The sequence below is a fragment of the Leiobunum rupestre genome, chromosome 1 (genome assembly GCF_980474605.1).
Source record: "Leiobunum rupestre chromosome 1, qqLeiRupe1.1.hap1, whole genome shotgun sequence".
Classification (NCBI taxonomy): Eukaryota; Metazoa; Arthropoda; class Arachnida; order Opiliones; family Sclerosomatidae; genus Leiobunum; species Leiobunum rupestre.
Window position 1 is genome coordinate 32,006,797 of NC_143384.1, and position 23,669 is coordinate 32,030,465.

The 23,669-nt window shown below is 37.2% G+C and overlaps 1 protein-coding gene and 1 non-coding gene across 2 annotated transcripts; both read left to right on the forward strand.

The window, feature by feature from the left end:
• Nucleotides 1-827: 827 nt before the first annotated feature.
• On the forward strand, nt 828-927 carry TRNAY-GUA (transfer RNA tyrosine (anticodon GUA)). The gene is made up of 2 exons: nt 828-864; nt 892-927. It is a non-coding gene; the product is annotated as a tRNA-Tyr (tRNA).
• A 10,466-nt stretch (nt 928-11,393) lies between these two features.
• Nucleotides 11,394-21,211, forward strand: LOC149962136 (vitamin D3 receptor B-like). The gene is made up of 4 exons (XM_090164492.1): nt 11,394-11,420; nt 11,785-12,244; nt 14,114-14,902; nt 20,265-21,211. The coding sequence occupies exons 2-4, from the start codon at nt 11,787-11,789 to the stop codon at nt 20,764-20,766; spliced, it is 1,749 nt and encodes a 582-aa protein (XP_090020618.1). The 5' UTR covers nt 11,394-11,420; nt 11,785-11,786; the 3' UTR covers nt 20,767-21,211.
• Nucleotides 21,212-23,669: the final 2,458 nt, after the last annotated feature.

Below are 23,669 nucleotides of genomic sequence, written 5' to 3' on the forward strand. Positions count from 1 at the left end.
ACTTTAATCTAGCAAAATTAAATAAGACGCATTGATGACGTTACAAAATCTAGCATAATTTAAAAAGCGCAATTATGACGTCATAAAATCAAGCCAAATTAAAAATGACGCATTTTAAACTCACAAAATCTAGCAAAGTTTAAAATGACGCATTTGTGAAGTCACAAAATCTAGCATTATTTAAAAAAATACACATTTTTGACTTCACAAAATCTAGCAATGTTTAAAATAACGTATTGTGACTTAAAACAGATGCATTTCCTAAAATTAAAAGGTAAAAATGTAGAATAAATAATATAGACGTTGAAATACTGCATTAAGCTAAGCCTTGTCCTCATCATCAATAAATAAATAAATCAGTTGTGACGTCACAGGTGCTAAATCTGAAGTTATCCATGCCACAACAACTCACATTAGGCTTAACAACAACAACCTTTAAATTAATTACCAGTAAATTCTTAGAAATTCGCAACCGGTTTCGAAATAAATTTTAAGAAAAGGACTAAATTAAAATACTCGCCCGAAATTAAATTTCTAATTTGAAAGATTAGATAAAAATCTAAACTATAAATATAAACGCGATTTGATCTAAGCCCAACGACAACGTTCTTTCCCAATCCCTTATTTTTTTTGTTGAAATTTCGGTGGGCGACGAGACTGCTGGCGCCATCTGAATGAGACGAACGAACATATTTACAAGGAAATTTATCAAGGCATAATTTCGCGGAAAGAGTTATCTCTCGTCCGTTCAAATGGGTCACAAGACTCAGAACTAGGAAGGCAGATCCTTGCTTTGAAAGCTAACAAATTGGGGCTGATAGTAAGGACCGTCGATAGCTCAGTTGGTAGAGCGGTGGACTGTAGAGTTACGAAATTAACCTTTCAATGGAAATCCATAGGCCGCTGGTTCAAATCCGGCTCGACGGACAAATTTTTTTTTGGGATAATGCTTTTTTAAATGTTTTTAGGTTCAACGCGAGCACGTTGCCGAGTTACGGGACGCGCGAAACCAACTGCCGCGGTCGAAAAAAATATTTCAATTTGAAAAAAAATTTAGTCTTTGAAAAATAATTCTTTCAGTATTTGAAAACTAATTTAAACAGTCTTTGAAAAATAATTTTTAGTCTTTGAAAGATAATTTCAACAGTATTTGAAAAATAATTTTAAGTCTTTGAAATTTATTTTTAACTGTCTGAAAAATAATTTTTAACTGTTTGAAAAATAATTTTTAACTGTCTGAAAAATAATTTTAATCTTTTGAAAAAGAATTTAGTCTTTGAAGAAGAATTTAGTCTTTGAAGAAGAATTTAGTCTTTAAAAAATAAGTTTTAGTCTTTGAAAAACAATTTTTAGTCTTTGGAAAATAATTTTAACACTATTTGAAAAATAGTTCTTATTATTTAAGCAATCATATACCGATGATTATGTTAATTATGAAAGGATTCAAGGATTTTCTTTTGGAAATCGAGCAAATAAATTAACCCAAGAATTGCATTAATTACATAATTATTCAAAATGTTCAGTCAGTATAAAAGCAAGATTATTTATACTTAGGGCGAATGACTGTGAGATTCGAAGCAGCGCTAGAAATTGTCTCCAAATAGTCATTTTCCCTAAGATGAAGTAAATACTTGGTTGACAAACGATTACATTAATTATATGATATCTAAAAAGTACGTAATTTATAAAAATAATTAATGAAATTATAATTAATAAGAAATAAATGAGATTATTTAAAAATTGGTGGAAAAGATCCCGTCAATTATAAGAGTACCCAAATAGCGAATTAATTATAAACGTTCCAAAACGTCGCATTAATTATGAAAAGTCTCACAGATCTCGTTAATTACAAAAGGTCTCAAAGATCGCATTAATTATAACTGAATCGAAGAACCCTAAAGAGCTGATCAATGACAGAGGAACCGCAATGATCTCATTAATTAAAGAAGGACCTCTTGGATCTCGTTAATTATAAATGAATCCAAGGACGGCATTATTTATAGCTCTAATTATAAAAGGTCCCCGATGATCGCGTTAATCATAGTATCCTAATTAATTATATAATTATAATATAATAAATATATAAATTATATTCATTAGCTGTAATTAGTAATGAGCCGCAAATATAGCCTTAATTATAAAAAACCAAATATAGCGTTACTTAAAAATCTCCAAATATATAGATTTAATTATAAAAAATCTCCAAATATATAGATTTAATTATAAAAAATCTCCAAATATATAGATTTAATTATAAAAAATCTCCAAATATAACGTTAATTTTAATCTCCAAATGTAGCGTTAATTATAAACCATCTCCAAATATAGCGTTAGTGATAAACAATCTCCAAATATAGCGTTAATTATAAGCAATCTCCAAATATAGCGTTAATTATAAACAATCTCCAAATATAGCGTTAATTATAAGCAATCTCCAAATATAGCGTTAATTATAAACAATCTCCAAATATAGCGTTAATTATAAACAATCTCCCTATAGCGTTAATTATAAAAAATATTCCAAATATAGAAATCTCCAAACATAGCGTTAATTATAAAAATAAATGGAACCATGGATCGCAATTATTATAAGTGTTCAAGAAATATTCCAATTATAAAAGTTCTCCAATATTCGCATTAATTATAAAAGACTCACTAATAGCTCTAATTATAAAAACAATTAATTTTAAATGAACCCGGAAACGGAATTAAAAGTAGGATAGTACTAAATATATCAAAAGGTTAAGAAACTAAAGAGTATATTGCTTATAATTAATAAAAAAAACATGAATTAGAAATTTATAATTAAATCATAAGTAAGGTCTAGAATTAACCAACCCTCTACGTAAGAATTCGAAAATCTTTAAAAAAAAAATTAAAATTGGAACCCACGTTCGGAAAAACCCCAAACAGCTTCCAAAACTTTAAAAATAAATCTAAATTCCACTTTAGTCAAGTACCTTTAGGTAGATTATACCTAAAATATCTCCTAAAGAGTACCTTCCTACTACAAATTCTACTATTATAGTAGGAAAAAAACGGTAGGGAAAACCCCTGAGCGTTCTGTATCCAAATCCGTAGTAACAGAGGAATAGAGAGAGAGAGGGTTCTTATGTAATAAACAACCTCGCCACGCGACCGAGCTTCGAGATATGCCCGCCAGGGGGGCCAATGGGTTTACCTTCCAGGGGTCAAAACCGAGTAAAAACGGAGGTTTTATGTCTTCAAATTGACCACAAAATGAGTTGAGAAAAAAATGCCGGCGGTTCACGTGTAAACCTTTCTTCGGTTAGTTGGAAACCATTTGCAGCAATTGCCATCACGGGGAAATTCACCAGAGGTTGACTATTTTATTGTTTATAATTTCGTTATTTCTCAAACGATGGGGGTTTATTTGCCCTCTATTGCGGGATTTTTTGGCGGTGTTGGGTGAGCAACATTCTGTTTCGATTATTAATTTTGGTTACGGTTATCGCATGTTTGAATTTGGGATATTAATAAATTTGTGTTTTCCGTTCTTGGCTTGGTGTTGGCGTTATTTATTTAATTTATACCTTAGGAATTCCAAAAAAAACATTTACCACATTATTTAATTATCATATTTAAATTTAATTTTGCGTAATTTTTAATATTTGAAAAAAAAATTTTTTAATTAATTTATGAAAAAAATCCAGTTAGGCTGGGGATTTAAATCTTTGCATTTTTACATCGATGAGGGTTTTGACAAACTATTCGTTAATTCAATTATTTCTATAATCGCCCCCCTCGATTTTCGTAAGAGATTATTTAGTAAAATTTACTAAAATTATTATTTTATGGGATAATTTATTTCTTAAATAATGACAGAATAATTTGGAATTTATGTAAATTCCAATCAAAAAATCAACATAATTGAAAGCCAGAAGGTTCGTTCTCGATAAACCGGAAATAACCTAAATACTGCAGCTAATCAAATATTCTATAAATACAATAAATAATTTGGCCATGATTAAATATTTTTACACTTACAAACTAAAAGTTTTAAATCACTAATTACGGAAATTCTAGTACCGATAAATATATTAATTTTTATTATATTAATGAACTTCCAAAAACTAAAAATTTAACCAAATTAGCAAATTTTAGAAATTATAAAGTAAAGAAAATCGGCGATAAATAATCAAGCTCCTAATTAAACAAACCAAAATGACTATAGCTTATAATTAGTAAACCCGAAAGGACCATATATCCTAATGAACAAACCCGATATGACCATATACCGTAATTAATAAACCCGATACTACCATAGCTTCTGATTAATAAACCCGATACTACCATAGCTTCTGATTAATAAACCCGATACTACCATAGCTTCTGATTAATAAACCCGATACTACCATAGCTTCTGATTAATAAACCCGATACTACCATAGCTTCTGATTAATAAACCCGATATTACCATAGCTTCTGATTAATAAACCCGATACTACCATAACTTCTGATTAATAAACCCGATACTACCATAGCTTCTGATTAATAAACCCGATACTACCATAGCTTCTGATTAATAAACCCGATACTACCATAGCTTCTGATTAATAAACCCGATACTACCATAGCTTCTGATTAATAAACCCGATATTACCATAGCTTCTGATTAATAAACCCGATACTACCATAGCTTCTGATTAATAAACCCGATACTACCATAACTTCTGATTAATAAACCCGATACTACCATAGCTTCTGATTAAGAAAACCGATACTACCATAGCTTCTGATTAATAAAACCGATACTACCATAGCTCTGATTAATAAAACCGATACTACCATAGCTTCTGATTAATAAAACCGATACTACCATAGCTTCTGATTAAGAAAATCGATACTACCATAGCTTCTGATTAATAAAACCGATACTACCATAGCTTCTGATTAATAAACCAGATACTACCAATCTACCATAGCTTAATTCTGATTAATAAACCCGATACTGCCATAGCTTCTGATAAATAAACCCGATACTGCCATAGCTTCTGATTAATAAACCCGATACTACCATAGCTTCTGATTAATAAACCCGATACTACCATAGCTTCTGATTAATAAACCCGATACTACCATAGCTTCTGATTAAGAAAATCGATACTACCATAGCTTCTGATTAATAAAAGCGATACTACCATAGCTTCTGATTAATAAACCAGATACTACCAATCTACCATAGCTTAATTCTGATTAATAAACCCGATACTGCCATAGCTTCTGATAAATAAACCCGATACTGCCATAGCTTCTGATAAATAAACCCGATACTACCAATGTTGCTTCTTATTAACATAACCGATACTACCATAGCTTCTGATTAACAAACCCGAAATTACCATATACCTTAATCAATATTTAACCCAATACGAACGTAGCTTCTAATTAGTAAATCATAAATTACAATATACCCTAATTAATAAACCCGATATGACCATTGCTTCTGATTAACAAACCCGAAATGAACATAAACCCTAATTAATAAACCCGATACGACCATTGCTTCTGATTAACAAACCCGAAATAAACATAAACCCTAATTAACAAACCCTATATCACTATAACCTCTAACTAGTAAATCCGAAATGACCATATACCCTAATTAATAAACCCGATACGACCCTAGCTTCTAATGAATAAATCTGAAATGACCCTATACCCTAATTAATAAACCCGATACGACCCTAGCTACTAATTAACAAACCAAAATGACTATATACCCTAATTAATAAACCCGATACGACCATATAGCTACTAATTAACAAACCAAAATTACCCAATACCCTAATTAATAAACCCGATACGACCATAGCTACTAATTAACAAACCAAAATGACCATATACCCTAATTAATAAACCCGATACGACCATAGCTTCTAATTATTAAATCCGAAATGACCATATTCATTAATTAACGAAACCGATACGACCATAGCTTCTAATTAGTTAATAAGAAATGACCATATACCCTGATTAACAAACCAAATATGACCATAGCTTCTAATTAGTAAACAAAATATGACTATACCTGCTAATTATCCAACCCGAAATGACCATAATTACTGATTAAGAAAAGCAAATTGACCATAGCTCCTAACTAACAAACACAAATTGTCCATAGCTCCTAATTAACAAACACAAATTGACCATAGCGCCTCCTAATTATCAACTCCGAAATGACCATAGCATCTAATTAACAAACCTAAAATGGAATCCCACTGATGGTCCCAATCCTTACTAAATGGCCAAATATATATCTAACAACCCTACACTGACCACTAATTAATCCAAATAATAAAAGCTGTCTCCAGAACCCGTAAATTAATTTGAGCGCTCACCGAACCAACATCCTAAATATCGCAAAAACCCCCGGGCAAATAAGCCCTTTGGTTTGAATCCCCGAAAACACCCCCGTAATCGAAACTATTCAAAAAATGTAGGCTACAAAACTCGCAGGTCCTTGGCATAACTATATTTTACGAGGGGAGGGGGACAAGGCTTCGCGATTAATAAAAAAAATTCACGACGCGAAAAATAAAAAGAAAGCTTTTTAATATTACCGAAAAGAGACAAAAGAAATTTATCCCGGGTATCGAGAGAGAGAGATAGAGAGAGAAACACACTTGGGTAAAAAAAAGTGTGCAAAAAATGTGCGGAATTCCTAAGGTAGAAACTTTTTCCCTGTTTTTTTCCCGCCTCTCGACGATGAGATGAAGGTTACCTATCGGCACGGCGAGGAAGCGCAGCAGTGGCGGGCCAGCGAGCTGAGACCCCGAAATTCGCGCGGCGCCGGGCGGCAGGGCGGCAGGGCGGCGGGGATCGCAACGAGGCCTTGGCCGTTGCCAACTGTGCCCTTGAAGAGATCCCGCCGCGCTGTCGGGACGCGTCGTCCGCTTCCACGGCCTGGCGACACGCCGCGCTGCGAGCTCCCGACGACTCCCGACCGCGGCTCCGGCGCTCCTTCCCGAAGAGCGACGCCACCGACCGAAGACTCTTCGCCCCCGGGTTACGGAAGCTTCCCGCCCGATACCACTCCGATGTTCGATCAGGTAAGGGCTTTTCATCAAACATCCTTTTAGGGTTTATTTTCTCACGCGCTTGGTATTTTGGAGGCTTGCCGTGACGAGCGATATGTTTTACGGGTTTTCCCGCTAGGTATTATACTTTCGCGTCCCTATTTGAATATTGTTTTGAATTATCTGGGATTTTGAGAAGGTTTTAATTCGGGATTAATGAATTTTTGCGTCCCAATTTGAATATATTTTTGAAATATCTGGGTTTTAATAAATATGATGGCGGGATTATTGTGTTTTTGCGTCTAAATTTTAATATTTTGGGAAATATCTGGCGATGGGAGAAGGTGGTAATAATTATGATGGCGGGATTATTGTATTTTTGCGTCTAAATTTTAATATTTTGGGAAATATCTGGCGATGGGAGAAGGTGGTAATAATTATGATGGCGCGATTATTGTATTTTTGCGTCTAAATTTTAATATTTTGGGAAATATCTGGCGATGGGAGAAGGTGGTAATAATTATGATGGCGGGATTATTGTATTTTTGCCTTCAATATTGAATACTTTTAAAAATCTGGTAATCGGATAAAAAGTTAATTTTAATACGGGATTATTATATTTTTGCGTCTCAGTTTGAAATATCTGGGATCATGAGAAGGTGCCAATTGTGATGGCGTTATTATTGCATTTTTGCATATAAATTTGAATATTTTTTTGGAAATATCGGAGAATGGAATAAAATGTTAGTTTTAATGCGGGATTATTGTATTTTTACTTCTCAATTTTAAATATTTTTGGAATATCTCGGAACAAGAGAAAGTTTTAATTGTGATGGTGGTATTATTTATTTTTGCATCTAAATTTGAATATATTTTGAAATATCTGGGAACAGGAGAAGGTGCTAGTTAAGATGGCGAGATTATTGTATTTTTGCGTCTATATTTGAATATTTTTTGAAATATCTGGGAACAGGAGAAGGTGTTAGGTTTAATGCATTTGGTAATATTTTGGGTTTAAATTTGAATATTGTAAATTGTTTGGGAACTGGAGAAGATATTAATTTTAAAGTTTTAATATAACCAATATATATTTATACAGTACTTTTTAATTTGGGGTATTTCAATAGTTTAATTACATGACAGCTTAAAGGATTTCATTTTAACTTAGGGTGTTAATTTTTTTAATTCAAATTTGAATATTATCATTACATGGCAACTTAAAGGTTTTAATTTTAAGGTGGAGTATAATTTTTGGCATAAAATTTGGATTTCTTAAATATTTATTTAAATTTATTAAATTAAATGTAATTAATATTTTGGTTTTATGGGGTTAAAATATTTTAATTAATGTCGGGTAATGTTTAGCTAGATGGAATATTTTATAAGCGGCTTTTATGGATAATATTTTAGTTTAAGGCAATTTAAACCTATTGAAATTTTGTATTGGTATTTAAATATATTTAAATTATTAAGCAGGATAATTACTTACGATACTGGTTTTTCCTTTCCGAGTTAAAAGTTTTCTATGTTTAGAAGAGGCAGTCTTTTAGTTTTTGAATTTTTTTTATATATAATTGAGTTATAAATTTGTTTTAATCCTTTACCTAATATTCAAAATTTAAATAAAGTGAAAAATGTATGAAAACATTTAATTTAAATGATTTTTATATAATATATTATATTATGGATTAAAATATTATAAAAATTGTATTTATTACTTTTCTGAATTTAAAAACCTTGTTAAAAACTGAATTCTAGTTTGGTTTTTATTACTTTTAACAAACGTATTTTGTTTAAAACTTTAATCTCAATGATTATGTATATTATAAATAAATATAACGTTAGTAAATTATATTATATTTTATTGAAATTAAATTCAATTTACAGAAATACCTTCAAGGATATTCACAACAATTATACAATATTTATAACAAATTAAAAAAATCTGAACATTATCATGTATGTTGACGCGAAAAAATATAAATGTGGTCACTAAATTTGTTACATGTCATTTAAAATCTCCGCCATGGAGATGAAATGTTATTCTTAGTAAATGTAGTCTTTTTCTTCATTTAATTTCATTATTATTAGAGGTCGGGGATGGTTAAATTTTATTCAATAGATAAAGCTCTAAAAATTATTCGTAAAATGTTTTGATCAAGTAATTTATATTTCTGTATTATCCGATTAATTTTTTGATAAATTTGTAAAATTAATCGGAAAAACGACGTTTTTTTCGATAAAAAGCTCAAATTTTACGAATCATACATTAATAAATATTAACCGGTAAATTTCTTTGTTTACATTTTTCCCGAAAAAAATCAATTTAAACACGGATAATGATTAACCGTCCCCGACCTCTAATTATTATAAATTTATTTATGATTATATATATATGTATAATAACATAACATGTATTTTGTAAAAATAATACATAAAATTAAACATCAAATTTAAAATAATCAATTAAATAATATTTTTATAAACTAACTCCTTTTTTCCTGACATAACCATTAAAAAACCAGCGCAAAATCCAAAAGCACGGAGACACGCGCTGGAAAGGTTCCAAACACTCGATAAAGTACCACAAATGATATTGTAGTAGATACCATTCTAGGAACTAACAAACCAGGAAATCATCTCGACTAAAATTTAAAAAATAAACCAAAAAATAAAAATAAAATTATTTTTTGTTCGGGGTTGGCAACGTGGGAATGTCGAGTTGGGTTTTTACAACCGGCAAAACAATCGTATTAGAATTAAAAATGGAAAAATTCTAATTCACTTTCACGAACAAAGACTTCGATAAACGCTTAGTCGCGTAAATAATGACGTCACTTTAAAAACTTTACGTAACACCTAACGGATAAACGTTGCAAAGAGATTTTTTTAAAATACGTTTTGTTCCTAAATTACGTATCGCGAATTGACAACCGTCGCTCGGCCACGCCCCCAAATGACGTACCTATGACGTCACGACACACAATGTCATAGTGTGTGCACAAATATTTACAAATGTTTTGAGGAAATATTGTTTTTTAATTTGATATTTTTGGGGTATTTACCACACGTCGTCTTCGGTTTATGGTAGGTCTTCATTTCCAAACTTGAAATTTCTTTAACGTGAAGAATTTAGAAATGATCAGATGGTGGATAATTTATCCAGGTAATTTAAGGAATTTTAGAATCAGAATGTCCAATTTCAGAACAGTTATAAAATTATTTTATTTTGGTCGCCAGTAACGTAACCAACCAAAAGTAATGGCAATTTTAACATTTTTCTTAGAATATATTTTTGACATTGAAAATCTATAATCTGAAAGCTTAGAAGTCCCTTAATTTAGATTATAACTCGAAGATCTATTTGATCCGAGTTTCGCGTGTTTTGCTCGAAGACCTATTGGTACGAGTTATTAGTAAGTTTTTTTAATTTCTTCAAATTTGTTTAGAATTTAGCTATATTATCCCTTTTAATTATGGACTAATCTACCCTTTTCACGTATTTTATCATCCATCTCACAGTCCATAGGTGGTTTCTTCTAACTTAACTTAGAAGTCCCTTGTTTATTTTTTCAAATTCGGATAATTTGACGAGTTAGTAGTGAGGTTAAGAAAACGTTATGGTGAAACGTGTAGCATAAACAGACTGTGCCCAATCAAGCTATTGGGATATTTGGCGTTCAGTGGATTATGTTAGTTTACTAGGCGTAATTTTGTTACATTATCCTTTATGTAAAAGTATTTATTTATTTTTACTTTATGTTTATAATTCTTCACAGATTGCACCCCCCCCCCTTGAGCCCTGAGAACTTTTCCCAAGTTATCTTGATTTGCACCCCCCCCCCCTCTTGAACTTCTTTGATGGGCCATACAGCTACGGGCTCCCCACTAGTCCCTCATAGGCCCTTTCCAACTGGACCCCTTGCCCCCGCCCCTCTGCATGTCCCTGCGTACTGCGTCTATTGGAGGATGACCCGCCACTGTTGGTGTCAATAAATTATGAATTAACCCGTCTGACATACATAGAGTGTTGTCGTCTGAAACCCCACGACTTCACCATTGTAATTTGCCTATTGATAAAAAACGGTAACTGTCATGGCGGCCACTATTAACACTACAGCTGTGACGTTACAAGTTTTCAAAATCGTATCAGACGACAACACTCTATTGGTTAGTTATGTTACTTATGATTCCATTTTCGTAAAGAGGGCCCGCTTAGTTCAGGGGGACCTTAAATTACTGTGCGCTATATAGCGCACAGTAATTTAAGGTCCCCTTCAATTTTTTAAATTTTCTTGTACTGTGGCGCCAAACATTTTTAAAGCCAAGGCAAGAGCGGCCAGAGCTGTGAACGTTGGTGTTCCACACCAAATACCCAAGGTTATATTCCCTTTAATAGTTTTATACCACACGAAGCTACAATTATTGCTTTAAGCTAGGAGCAACAAACACAAGGATGACGCAGCTAGCCTTTAAACACGCTAACGAAGGGTTGTGTAAGAATTTCATTGGACGAGCGTCACGAGCCTTTACGCTGAACGTTTTACGGGTGGGGGAAGACAATTTCCGAATTTTCCCCTTCCGACGGCAGCAGGCGCTAAAGCGTCTAACCAATGAAAAATGTACACAATAAAATGCACGACTTTTGACGGGTTGCGTTCTCCTTGTGTGGGGTGCTGTGTTTGTAGCTCTTAGCTAACATAAACACGACTTGAGTAAATTATTTTAATCTCTTTTGCAGCAGGAATGAGTTGGCCAGCAGATGGCGGCAGTGGCAGCAGCTCCCGAGGCAGGCCGCCGCCGAATTCCCCGCAGCCCCAACAACCGGCGCACGGACTGCACCAGGGCGCCCCGGGGCGTCCGCATTTCTTCTTCGGCGGCCCTCTCCCTTTCCCGCCCGCCATTCAGCAGTCGGCCGGGTCTTCCCCGGGGCCCCTGCTGTCGCCCACGGTGCTGTACCAGGACCACGGCTCCCCTTCCTCCTCCTCTCAGGGATCCTGCTCGTCCGTCACGGCGGCCGGAAGTGGGCCGTTCAGCGGCTCCTCCCCTTCCGGCCTGGCGTCGGGCGCCTCCTCTCCTCTGGGCCGCCAATACAAGGTCTGCGGCGTGTGCGGCGACCGGGCCAAGAGCTACCACTTCGGAGGCATCAGCTGCGACTCTTGCAAGGCCTTCTTCAGGCGATCTGTTCAAAACGAAGCCTACAGGTAACCAGTGGCGTAGCTAAGAACTCTGACCATCCGCGATAAACTCTTTTGGAAGCCCTTATTATCAGGTCCCGATGAATACTATTGGGGGGCCTGTGCAAAGTAGAATTTGGGGCCCCTAATTAAATTCAAACCTTACTTTTTGACTATAAATTCTGACACACTGACTCTATTAATGGCAATTTTGTTATAAACATAAAATATACTATAAAAGAAACATTCGTTTTGGAGACGGGGGCCCCTAACCTCGGGGACCCCTGTGACTAGGCACACTTGGCACATGCCTTAATACGGCCCTGCCAAGGGGCAGATCACTTTGTTACAGGGTGTCCTAATAATCACGATTAAAAATTTAATCACTTTTAATCTTGGTACAGTCAAAGCTACACATTTAATTTTAATCTAATTATGATTTAATCATACGAGGGTATTCTTATAATCATTGGAGTTAGCTTCCCCTCAGGCAGGGGCCTTTAGGCACAGAAACATTTTCCGCCCCTGGGCATTGTCTAACGGGCTGGTCAGCTAAGTAGGGGCAAGCCAAGTACTTGGACTGTGGAGTTTTGGCGCCCCTAGAAAAATGCCGCCCTAGGCACGTGCCTACTCAGCCTAATGGTTAATACGCCCCTGCCATCGGGCCCTGCGTATATAGGGGAAAAGTGGATATCTAGCCATAAATCAATAAGATTTTTTGGACCCTCTGAAGTCGGAGCCGCAGGTGCCCTATTTACGCCAGGTAACCAATGGCCAGGGCCGCGTTAGCAGTTTTCCGGGCCCGAGTGAAATAATTTTAACCGGGACCCAATATATAATTTTATTTGTTTCCTTAAATCTCTGTAAGGAAACCTATACTGTTAAAAATAAAGGTTTTATTTTCGACTTCTAAAGTTATTAAAACATTTTCCAATAGCTAAGACCATTCAAAGTATTGCCACAGTACATGCAAAATACCCTGCTAACCTGGCAGTAATTGGCCGAACAGAAATAGTAAAGTGATAGACAATCATTAAACCATATCGCTATTACGTTACTTATGATATTACCTTTGAACCAAGGGCGGACCGTTAACCTTGAGGGCCCTGGACTAACGCTGTTTGGGGCCTTCCCAACTTTGGGTTATTTGTGGCGGCTCATTTGGCATTGTAAAAATTCTTTTTTTACCCCTTTTTTAATTTTTAATTTAAATGGTTTTATTTATTTTTTGATTGCCAAGAGTGCCCTTTGATTAAACGGGGCTCTGGGCTGCAGCCCTTAAAGACCATGCCTAAATCCGCCCCGGCCTTGAACCTTTAATTTGAAATTTTGAACTTAGATCTTACCTGGCCAACATCCTGAATTCTCTTTGCATCAGTTACAATCTAATTTTGAATCATTCTTACAAATCTGTCAAGAACAACCAGACCATTTTAAGTTCTTAGTTCCAGAACCAGGGGCGTAGGAACGTTCTAGAAGTTGGAGGGGGTAAAGTGAAACCAAAAGAAGTCTGGAGAATGGTTTGGAATTTTTAATGGTCTGTAGCTTCCCCGAATGCATTTTTACATTTTTCTACTATATACATTGGCGGGAAAAGACTGAAATTTAAACACAGTTGAGGTTCTATAAGCTTTATATGCTTTCCAAATTATAATTGGAGCCTTGCGAAGATTTCAACTGACCAAAAAGTTGGAGGGGGCAATAACATTAGTTGCCCCTCTCAGTAAAATTCTAGGGAGGGGCATTGCCCCCCTTGCCCCCCCTGGTTCCTACGCCCCTGTCCAGAACGAAAGACGTTTTGTTATTCTTGCCAGAATGCTTATCCACTTGACGCCCCCTTGCTAAAATAAAAGCAATTCACGATTTCGATATTTTGGTCTACATTCTTTCATTTAGAAATTTCCACTGTCCCTACGACGGCAGGTGCGAAATCACAATAGGATCTCGAAAATGTTGCCAGTATTGCCGTTTCAACAAGTGTCTTTCAATCGGGATGGAGAAAGGATGGGTCATGACGGAGGAGGAACGCATGCAGCTCCTCAAAAACCGCATGGAGAAGAAGCAACGCGGCCACGCAGACACCGGCGCCACCACCTCCGGCAAGTCGCCCTCCGGCCTGGCGATCTCCCAGGGCCTGGCCCCCAGTACCTCGGCGGGGGCGGTGGCGGCAGCGACGGTGGCGCCACCGGGAACGGCGATGGACAAACGACGAACTTACAAGGCCAGTAGCGGGTCAGCGGGCGGCGAGAGCTCCGGGAGCACCGACCACGAACCGGACTTGTCCGATCTGTCCAAGTACCTCAACAACGAAGACGTGGAGTTGATTGAGAGGCTAGTCAACGCCTACGAGATCAGCTACCGTTCCATTCCTCTGGTTCCTACGCGTGCCGGCGACGCGGTCCGTTCCAGAACGGATATCCTGGAGATGTTCTTCACCGTGATCAAACAGTTCGCTCATTTCGCGCGCCATCTGGATTCCTTTCACAAATTGCCCAATTCCGACCAGGAAGTGCTATTGAGGTGTGGTGTCTTGGAATTGTGCTTTATCCGCGGGGCGCACGTTTTCGACGAGCAGAACTTGTGTTGGCCCGATCGGAGTCGGCCCTTGTACCAAGATTCGGCCGTCTTGACTGCCCATGACTTGAACAAGTTGGTGTCACCCGAGTTGCACGATAAGCATTTAAGGTGGGTGTAAAATATATAGTTCAACAGAGATCTTCTGTTCCCCGAAACAATAGTTCGAAGTTCTACGGAAACCAACCGTTCCCCAAAATTTATAGTTCGAAAGAGATTCTGGAATTTAATTTTCCCCTTCTCTGTCCCCCGTTCCCTATAATTTATAACTCAAAATGAACCCTCGGTTTTCCCATAATACGTTGCTCAAAAGGAACCCTCGGTTTTCCCATAATACTTAGCTCAAAAGGAACCCTCTGTTTCTCCATAATACGTTGCTCAAAAGGAACCCTCTGTTTTCCCATAATACGTTGCTCAAAAGGAACCCTCGGTTTTCCCATAATACTTAGCTCAAAAGGAACCCTCTGTTTCCCCATAATACGTTGCTCAAAAGGAACCCTCTGTTTTCCCATAATACGTTGCTCAAAAGGAACCCTCTGTTTCCCCATAATACGTTGCTCAAAAGGAACCCTCTGTTTTCCCAGAATACGTTGCTCAAAAGGAACCCTCGGTTTTCCCAGAATACGTTGCTCAAAAGGAACCCTCGGTTTTCCCAGAATACGTTGCTCAAAAGGAACCCTCGGTTTTCCCAGAATACGTTGCTCAAAAGGAACCCTCGGTTTTCCCAGAATACGTTGCTCAAAAGGAACCCTCGGTTTCCCCATAATACGTTGCTCAAAAGGAACCCTCTGTTTTCCCAGAATACGTTGCTCAAAAGGAACCCTCGGTTTTCCCAGAATACGTTGCTCAAAAGGAACCCTCGGTTTCCCCATAATACGTTGCTCAAAAGGAACCCTCTGTTTCCCCATAATACGTTGCTCAAAAGGAACCCTCGGTTTTCCCAGAATACGTTGCTCAAAAGGAACCCTCGGTTTCCCCATAATACGTTGCTCAAAAGGAACCCTCGGTTTCCCCATAATACGTTGCTCAAAAGGAACCCTCTGTTTCCCCAGAATACGTTGCTCAAAAGGAACCCTCGGTTTCCCCATAATACGTTGTTTAAAAGGAACCCTCGGTTTCCCCATAATACGTTGCTCAAAAGGAACCCTCTGTTTTCCCAGAATACGTTGCTCAAAAGGAACCCTCTGTTTTCCCATAATACGTTGCTCAAAAGGAACCCTCGGTTTTCCCATAATACGTTGCTCAAAAGGAACCCTCTGTTTTCCCATAATACGTTGCTCAAAAGGAACCCTCGGTTTCCCCATAATACGTTGCTCAAAAGGAACCCTCTGTTTCCCCAGAATACGTTGCTCAAAAGGAACCCTCGGTTTCCCCATAATACGTTGCTCAAAAGGAACCCTCTGTTTTCCCAGAATACGTTGCTCAAAAGGAACCCTCGGTTTTCCCAGAATACGTTGCTCAAAAGGAACCCTCTGTTTTCCCATAATACGTTGCTCAAAAGGAACCCTCTGTTTTCCCATAATACGTTGCTCAAAAGGAACCCTCTGTTTTCCCAGAATACGTTGCTCAAAAGGAACCCTCTGTTTTCCCAGAATACGTTGCTCAAAAGGAACCCTCGGTTTTCCCAGAATACGTTGCTCAAAAGGAACCCTCGGTTTTCCCATAATACGTTGCTCAAAAGGAACCCTCTGTTTTCCCATAATACGTTGCTCAAAAGGAACCCTTTCTTCCTCATAATTGAAAGTAGAGGTGAGTCGGGCCTAGCCCCCACCCGACCCATGCCCAAGCCCGAAATTCATTAAATAAGCCCGCCCACTTCAGGCTCTAAAATTTCAAAGCCTACATGAGCCCGGGCCCACCCGAAATGAACTTTCAAAAACCCGCCCGATTAACCAGGTACCCGGTTCAGGCCCGAAAAACCCGGTTCGGATTTTCCATCACGTCATGATATTAAAATTAAATTTTACTTTGGTCAATTGGCTGTTTACAAGCAAAACGTAACCAAGAAATAAGCGCACCTGGCTTTAAAATTATACCGGGCCGCGAAAGCCAAGTGAAAATCTGCCTTAAAGAGATAGTGACAGAATTTTTTGCCCATATTTAATTTTTACATAAAATATATGAATATACGTTGATAATAATTGTGGAAATAATGATTTTAATTAAATATTACGCATTCACTATTATATTTCAGTTCATAAATGGATGGGTAGGCTTTCTCTGACGTCACAAATGAGTTTTGAAATCTTTTTTCTCAGCTCGCGCGCGAGTAGGACGCGTTAGCCGGCTTGACTTCTCGTGAAAGTATGACGTAGAGACTGGGTATCTAGAGTTTCAAGGAAGCGAACATAACCCAAAATTTTAAATTGAATTTTCATACTTAAATAATTTTTTAAAGTACTATAACATATATATTTTCATAATCAGGACCTAAAACGCTATCTTATGAAGAACACTAAATTAAAAAATTAAATTATTTCCTTAGCTGACACTATCTCTTTACTTTAAACGACTAATAAACCCGCCCGAACCCGAGCCCACCCTAAAAGCAACTTTAAAAACCCGCCCATTTCGGACCCGACAATAAGTGGCTTGTTTTCTGCGGTTCTCGGACTAAAAGTGCACTCTTTTTACCCCAAAACGTTTTATTCGCCCGTTCCGGGGATGAGAATTACTCCACCCCATAAACTATTCTCCTGTTCCGGAGTATTAGGGGTACTGCTTTTACTCCTTCTGAAAAGGAGGTGTAAAGGGTGTAAATCGGATTTGGTCGTCTGTTAGCCAGAATGTATCTGCTGTAAAGGCCACAAGCAACCATTTTGGAAAACGTTTTTACTCCGACTCAAATTATTCGCCACCACCAGAAGTAAATGAACCGAAGTTATCAGACTGCTATACTCCCCATGTTGGAGGCGTTTTCCTTATGAAGTTACATTTTTACCTAGAATTTGAAATTTTGCGCGATCGTAGGCCGAAAAAAAAACACGTTTTTGTTTTTATGAAACCATTTTTTATACGTAGAAATAGCTATACCCACAATTCTCAAGTGCAATTTATCGCGTCAAAAGACAGTGGATGGAAATTAGCTATTATTTGACTCGATTTTCATAAGGAAAATGCCCTCCGATTCAGAGCGCTATTTCGATAACGTCGGTTCATTTACTTCTGCCACCACAGAATGGGGGAAAATGACGTCATAGCCTTACTCTTCTTACCCTACTCCGAAATCCCGGAACAAGCGAAAAGAAACCACCTACTATAGCTACGATAACGCGATGCCTTAAAATAGATTCAAACCGTTTCAAGGCAGGAATCCATACCTCTACTTGGAATGCTTATCCTGGCGTATCGCGTATGGTAAGATCACTCTGACGGCTTTGGCCCCGCCTACGAGAGAAAAAATTCCCTCTGCACGCGCTACCCTCTCACGTTGTGGTTTGTTAAGTTAACATAGTGACGTCAAAAAAACGTCAGCCACATCGAGACGAAAATCTGCCGCGATAAGCATTCCTGGTAGAGGTGTGGATTCCTGACGAGGGTAAACCGTTGTAAACCGATTCACAACGTTTTCTACCGCATCCGTGTGAACGTAGCTAATGTAGCTTTAATACATGGCTCAAAAATTACACCCGTTCCCCAAAAATGTACAGTTCAAAAGTAAGCCCTAACAGGTGTATAGTGAATGTACAAACTTGGACGAATAATTACTGGACTCGAAACCTAAGAAAAATCCCCTGTTCCACAATTTGCATCGCCCGTCAGCGCTCCTACCGAGATAATCGCGAAATATTTCCATCCAAATACAAAACACGGGCGTAAAAATGTCAGATGACCCGCATTCCGTCGTCTGCTCTGCTGGTTTTAATAGAAGTGAGGGTTTTGGAATTTTAATAGACTTTAGATTATTCAGTAATAATTGTATTGGAATAAAAATGATTTAATTAATTTAAATAGGAAGTTCACTTTTATGTTTTTGCATATACAGGGTGTTTCAAAAGGAGATGCAAAAATTTGAAGGAGTTGTAGGGGGTGAGTTAAAAGAGTGCCAAAGAGCTTCAAAGTGTGGCGTACTAGCCCCTGGAAGTAGGCTGTGACCAGCGCGAAACCAAGCAGCAGGGAAACGCGAACATTCAGGTTTGGGTTCGTGTGATCGGTAAAAAAGAAATTTGTAAACAAATCGAGGTAACCAGCGTAAGAAAGTAAACTTAAACAGTATTTAAAGTCTGATGCTTGGTTATGCAGCCTACTTCCAGGGGCTAGTAGGCCACCCTTTGAAGCTCTCTGGCGCTCTTTTAACTCATCGTAGGAAAATGGGGGAAAAAACAGGCATACTTCTCAACTCATCCCCTACAACTCCTTCAATTTTTCCATAACCTTTTGAAACATCCTGTATAGTTTGTGTGAAAGTTTAAATAGATAATAAATATAAAAATGCCAAGTCAAAATGAAAAAAAGGTGTAAGCTTTGACGACAGTGACGAGCTAAGAACGCTAGGCCTAACGTCGTCTGCTAATATTGGGCACTTGTTTAGTATTTGGATAGAAATCTTGACACTACGGCGCTACAAGCGGCGCTGCCGTAAAAGCACCAAGCGCGCCATTTGGTTTAGGTATGTTTGATCAAAAAATCTTGGTTTGATCGAATGCTCTTTGATCGAAGGTTCTTTTTATCGAAGGTTCATTTGATCAAGGACAGTAGATACAGGGACAAGAAAGCAGGGGAAAAAAATTTGATTTAAAACGTCTTCATATTCACGGGGAGTTAGATGTAAACAAACCGCGGCCATTGTTAAGACGTGGTTCACCATGGACAGTATTATTGTAGTTAGTTTTTACCATTTTGATGTTAAATTAAAAATAAAACTACGAGCGTAAATAAAAAATGGCCATTTGTTTTGAACACTTAAGCCTCGTCAAGAACCGCTAAAATTAGGTGACCGCCATTTTTTTTGTTTACAACTAACTCTCCTCGCGTTTAGGTCGTTTTAGGTGATATATTCTAACAGAGGGCGCTAATACACTTTCTCGTCCCTGTATCTACAGTCCTTGATTTGATCGAATAGTGGTTTAAGCACTTTTTGAAGGAAGTGGGAGGTGTAGTGGAACTCGCGAAGAACGCTATGTGCGTTCAGACGAAACTAAGAAGTCGGCGGCCCAAATTTTCCTTTTTCGTCGAAATAGGTTAGGTTAGGTTAAATCTGATCTATTCCGATTAGTTTGTGGTTGACCGAAGCGTTTTTACTGTGTTACACACGTAAACTGTCTAATCATTTAAATAATACCTCTTCACCTTCTAGATTAAAATGGCAGGTTTAGTAGTTTCATCCTAACAGTATTTTCGTTCATTTTCCGTTCGATCTCGTGAGAACGGGTTCGATCATTTGAAATTCGATCAAACATACCCAAATCGCTCCATTGGGTTTCGGGTCCAGTAATTACTTCGTCCAAGGTACAAATGTGTCTTTGTCCCTTAGGTTCGTAGCGTCAATGAAGGACATGGAACTGGACGAACCGACAATCATGTTACTAATCGCGATCGTGCTGCTGTCGCCGGACCGTCCGGAGCTGGAGCGCGGCGACGTCGTGAGCCAAGAGCAGGAGCGCTACTACGTCCTGCTTCGCCGCTACATGACGTGGCGCTGCGGGCGCGACGTGGCCGCCACCGTCTACCCGAAACTTCTGCTGAAGTTGCCTGATCTCAGAGAACTCAGTGACGCCCACACCGACTTTCACCTCAGGCTCGAAAAAGAGGAAATGGAAGAAATTCAACAGAGGCTGTCTCTGTTGCGCGTGCAACCGCCACCCGAGGGCGCCACCGCCGCCGCCCCCTGCTACGCGCCTCTCCCGCTCGCCTCCTGGACGCTCAGGTCCTACCTGGCCACGCTCGTGCCGCCATCTCCCGGATCGGTGGAGGACGACACCTCTTCTAGTGATAATTCCGAACGGACCGCCCACTTTAGAACCAAGGATGATTAGATTCACTGTGTCTACAAATATTATTTCCAAGAATCTCAGGTTTGGTTAACGGAACGACGTTTCGCCAATAAATCGGTTTTAATCATCTAGTGGTGGCTGTGTTGCCAGTCGTACGATAATTATTGTCGATAAATTAAATCAAAATTTTGTGTGGTACGATATTTTCAATGTAAGATCGATCTTGGCAGAAAAACGGTTTAAATTATAACTTATTATTTAGTTTTAGCAGAAGTAAATGAACCGTAGTTATCGAAATAGCGCTCAGAATCGGAAGGTGTTTTCCTTATGAAAATTATGAGAAAATCGAGTCAAATAAAGCTAATTTCCATCCCCGTCTTTGGACGCGATAAATTGCACTTGGGAATTGTGGGTATAGCTATTTCTAATAAACTGACAAATTTCAACGATTACCAGTACACTTTAGAGGTTTTTATTAAAAACAATTTAAAACCACGTTACATATTTCGGCTAAACCTCTATAGTGTACTGGTAATCGTTGAATTTTGTCAGTTTATTATTAATTACACTAGTTTTTGGAGTTCGTTATTCTATTAGCTATTTCTATGTATAAAAAATGGTTTCATAAAAACCAAACCGTTTTCTTTTCGGTCTAGGAGCGTGCAAAATTTCAAATTCAAAGTCAAAATGTAACTTCATCAGGAAAACGCCTTCAACATGGGGAGTATAGCAGTCTGATAACTTCGGTTCATTTACTTTTGGTTTTAGTAAAGGTTTTTTTAATATGCCGAATTTCATCTGGACGATATTAAAGTTTTTACGATAAAATTCGAATAAAAAGTATAAAATATATTTTAACTGGAAATTTACCACCAATTATCATTCAGGTATATGATAATGCTTTTCTGAAAATCGATAATTTTCTGACCTTGGAACGATAATTTGACCTTCAGTAACTGACAATGCTGATTGGCGGTAAAATATATATTAATTCCTTAAAGGTAATATACTTTAAATCGAAAAATCCGTTGCTTTATAAAATTATGGGCTCCATCGTAAATCTTAAAAGTACAAATCGGTCGATTAAATGTGACAAAAGTACCGAAGTTGTCATTACTTGTAACAATTATCAAAAGTAATTGAATCGAGGTAAACTGTAGTAAATTCAAGATGTTTCATATTATATTATAAACCACAAATGTACAATTCATCACAGTAAACCGCTATACGATTTTTTATACATAGTTTGCATCCCTACGTCATCAATGACGCAGTTCCAAGTATAGATATAAGAACCAAGAATAAATATTTAATTTGAGCAAGAATGAACGGTTCTTTGCCGCCATTTTTCTGGTGTAGATTTCTTAGTAAAACGGGAGGGTTAACAGTTTCAATCGTCTGTTTGCGGATTTTAATTATTTTCACATGATTAAGAAATTATTTTCACGTTAAAAATGGTTATCTGCCTGGTTAAAAATTGTTCGAGTAGTTCAATTACCAAGGAAGAGCGAAAATTGTTTATTTTATTCGATAGCGAAGGTAATTGTAAAAAGGATGACCGCAAAGGCCTAACTTTGATAAGCTTTGTCAACTTCTTTTCGTAGATATTTCTGTCGTAATTTGATATTTTATTTAAATAACCCGGCCTTAGAATCTTATCTGGCTTTGTTTAGGGCCCATTTAAAATTTTAAAGCATAAATCTAATACGTTTTGTAGCTTTGACGAGATTACCAACAAAATGGCTACCTATTTAGGAGCTACGCGCGAAATGGTTTGAATTTTTGATCGCCCTCCCAGTTTCCTTGGAGACCATAGGCCCCTCCCTTCGGTGCAAACTATGTATATTCAGTGTCAACCTTGAAAATTGTCATCTTGACCTTCAAAATGTTTATCACGAAAACTTACTAATATCCTATAATACAAATTAACTTATATAAACCTTGAAAATGGTGATATTCAGAATTGAAAACTTGGGCACATCTGATCCAAAGTAAATAAACCGAGTGCCACAGTAAAAAAAGTTACCAACAGTAAACTAAGCTCTCAATTGTCTTCCAGTATTTTTTCTACAATAACATGTATAGTATCTACTTTCGGCAAACTACCGTAGATGGCGCCATATAATTCCCTTCCTTAATCAACTAAAGGGAGCAGAAACTAAATTTGTAACATTATCCGCTAACACACGCTACGACTGGTTATTAACGTAACTAGCGCCAATCACCCCGAGCTTCTGCTGAACCTGGTGGCAGAAAAGTGAAATGGAATTTCATATTCCCTTTAAAGCCGTAATGAGAAACGCTTCTACTTAAGAAATTAAATTTTCTAATTCGAAAACTAGATGGCGCTTCGCAATTCACGCGTCGTTCCTTTAACCAAACCAGAACTTTTGTTGTGAAAATTTTCAACAAAGTGATTATTTAAAATATGGAGAGAGACAAAGAAATGGTGATGATTATTCTTGTCTGGACGACAGACGACAAAGTAGGCCTATATTTTCTAAAATCTATTTTTATTTGTATAATGATATATATTAAGAAAACAAAATAGCGCGGTTGAATGCGAAACTTGTAACTATACCGGTGCCTTAAAACAAAATCGTATTGAGAATAAATTTTAGCTTATTTTAAAGTTAAACACGGTGTTTTCATTCCAACATGCTCCTAAAAGAAGAATGGCCAATTTTAGACGATTTGCGGGTGTCATGGTCGGAAACACAGACCATCTACCCCAAGAGGGACACGTATCGCTGGTACCAATTTAAATATTTTTGGTCTCAAAATTTTAAATTTTAAAATACGTTTTGATATTGTTTTTACGTTTTGATATTTCTTATACGTATTTAGTACGTTTTCAAAATTTTAAATTTTAAAATACGTTTTGATATTTTTTATACATATTTAGTACGTTTTCAAGATTTTAAATTTGAAAATACGTTTTGATA

Coding starts and splice junctions, on each gene's coding strand:
- LOC149962136 (XM_090164492.1), top strand. CDS start 11,787: ATGAGTTGGCCAGCAGATGGCGGCAGTGGCAGCAGCTCCCGAGGCAGG. Junction 12,245..14,113: donor GTTCAAAACGAAGCCTACAG/GTAACCAGTGGC, acceptor TCTTTCATTTAG/AAATTTCCACTGTCCCTACG. Junction 14,903..20,264: donor TTGCACGATAAGCATTTAAG/GTGGGTGTAAAA, acceptor TTTGTCCCTTAG/GTTCGTAGCGTCAATGAAGG.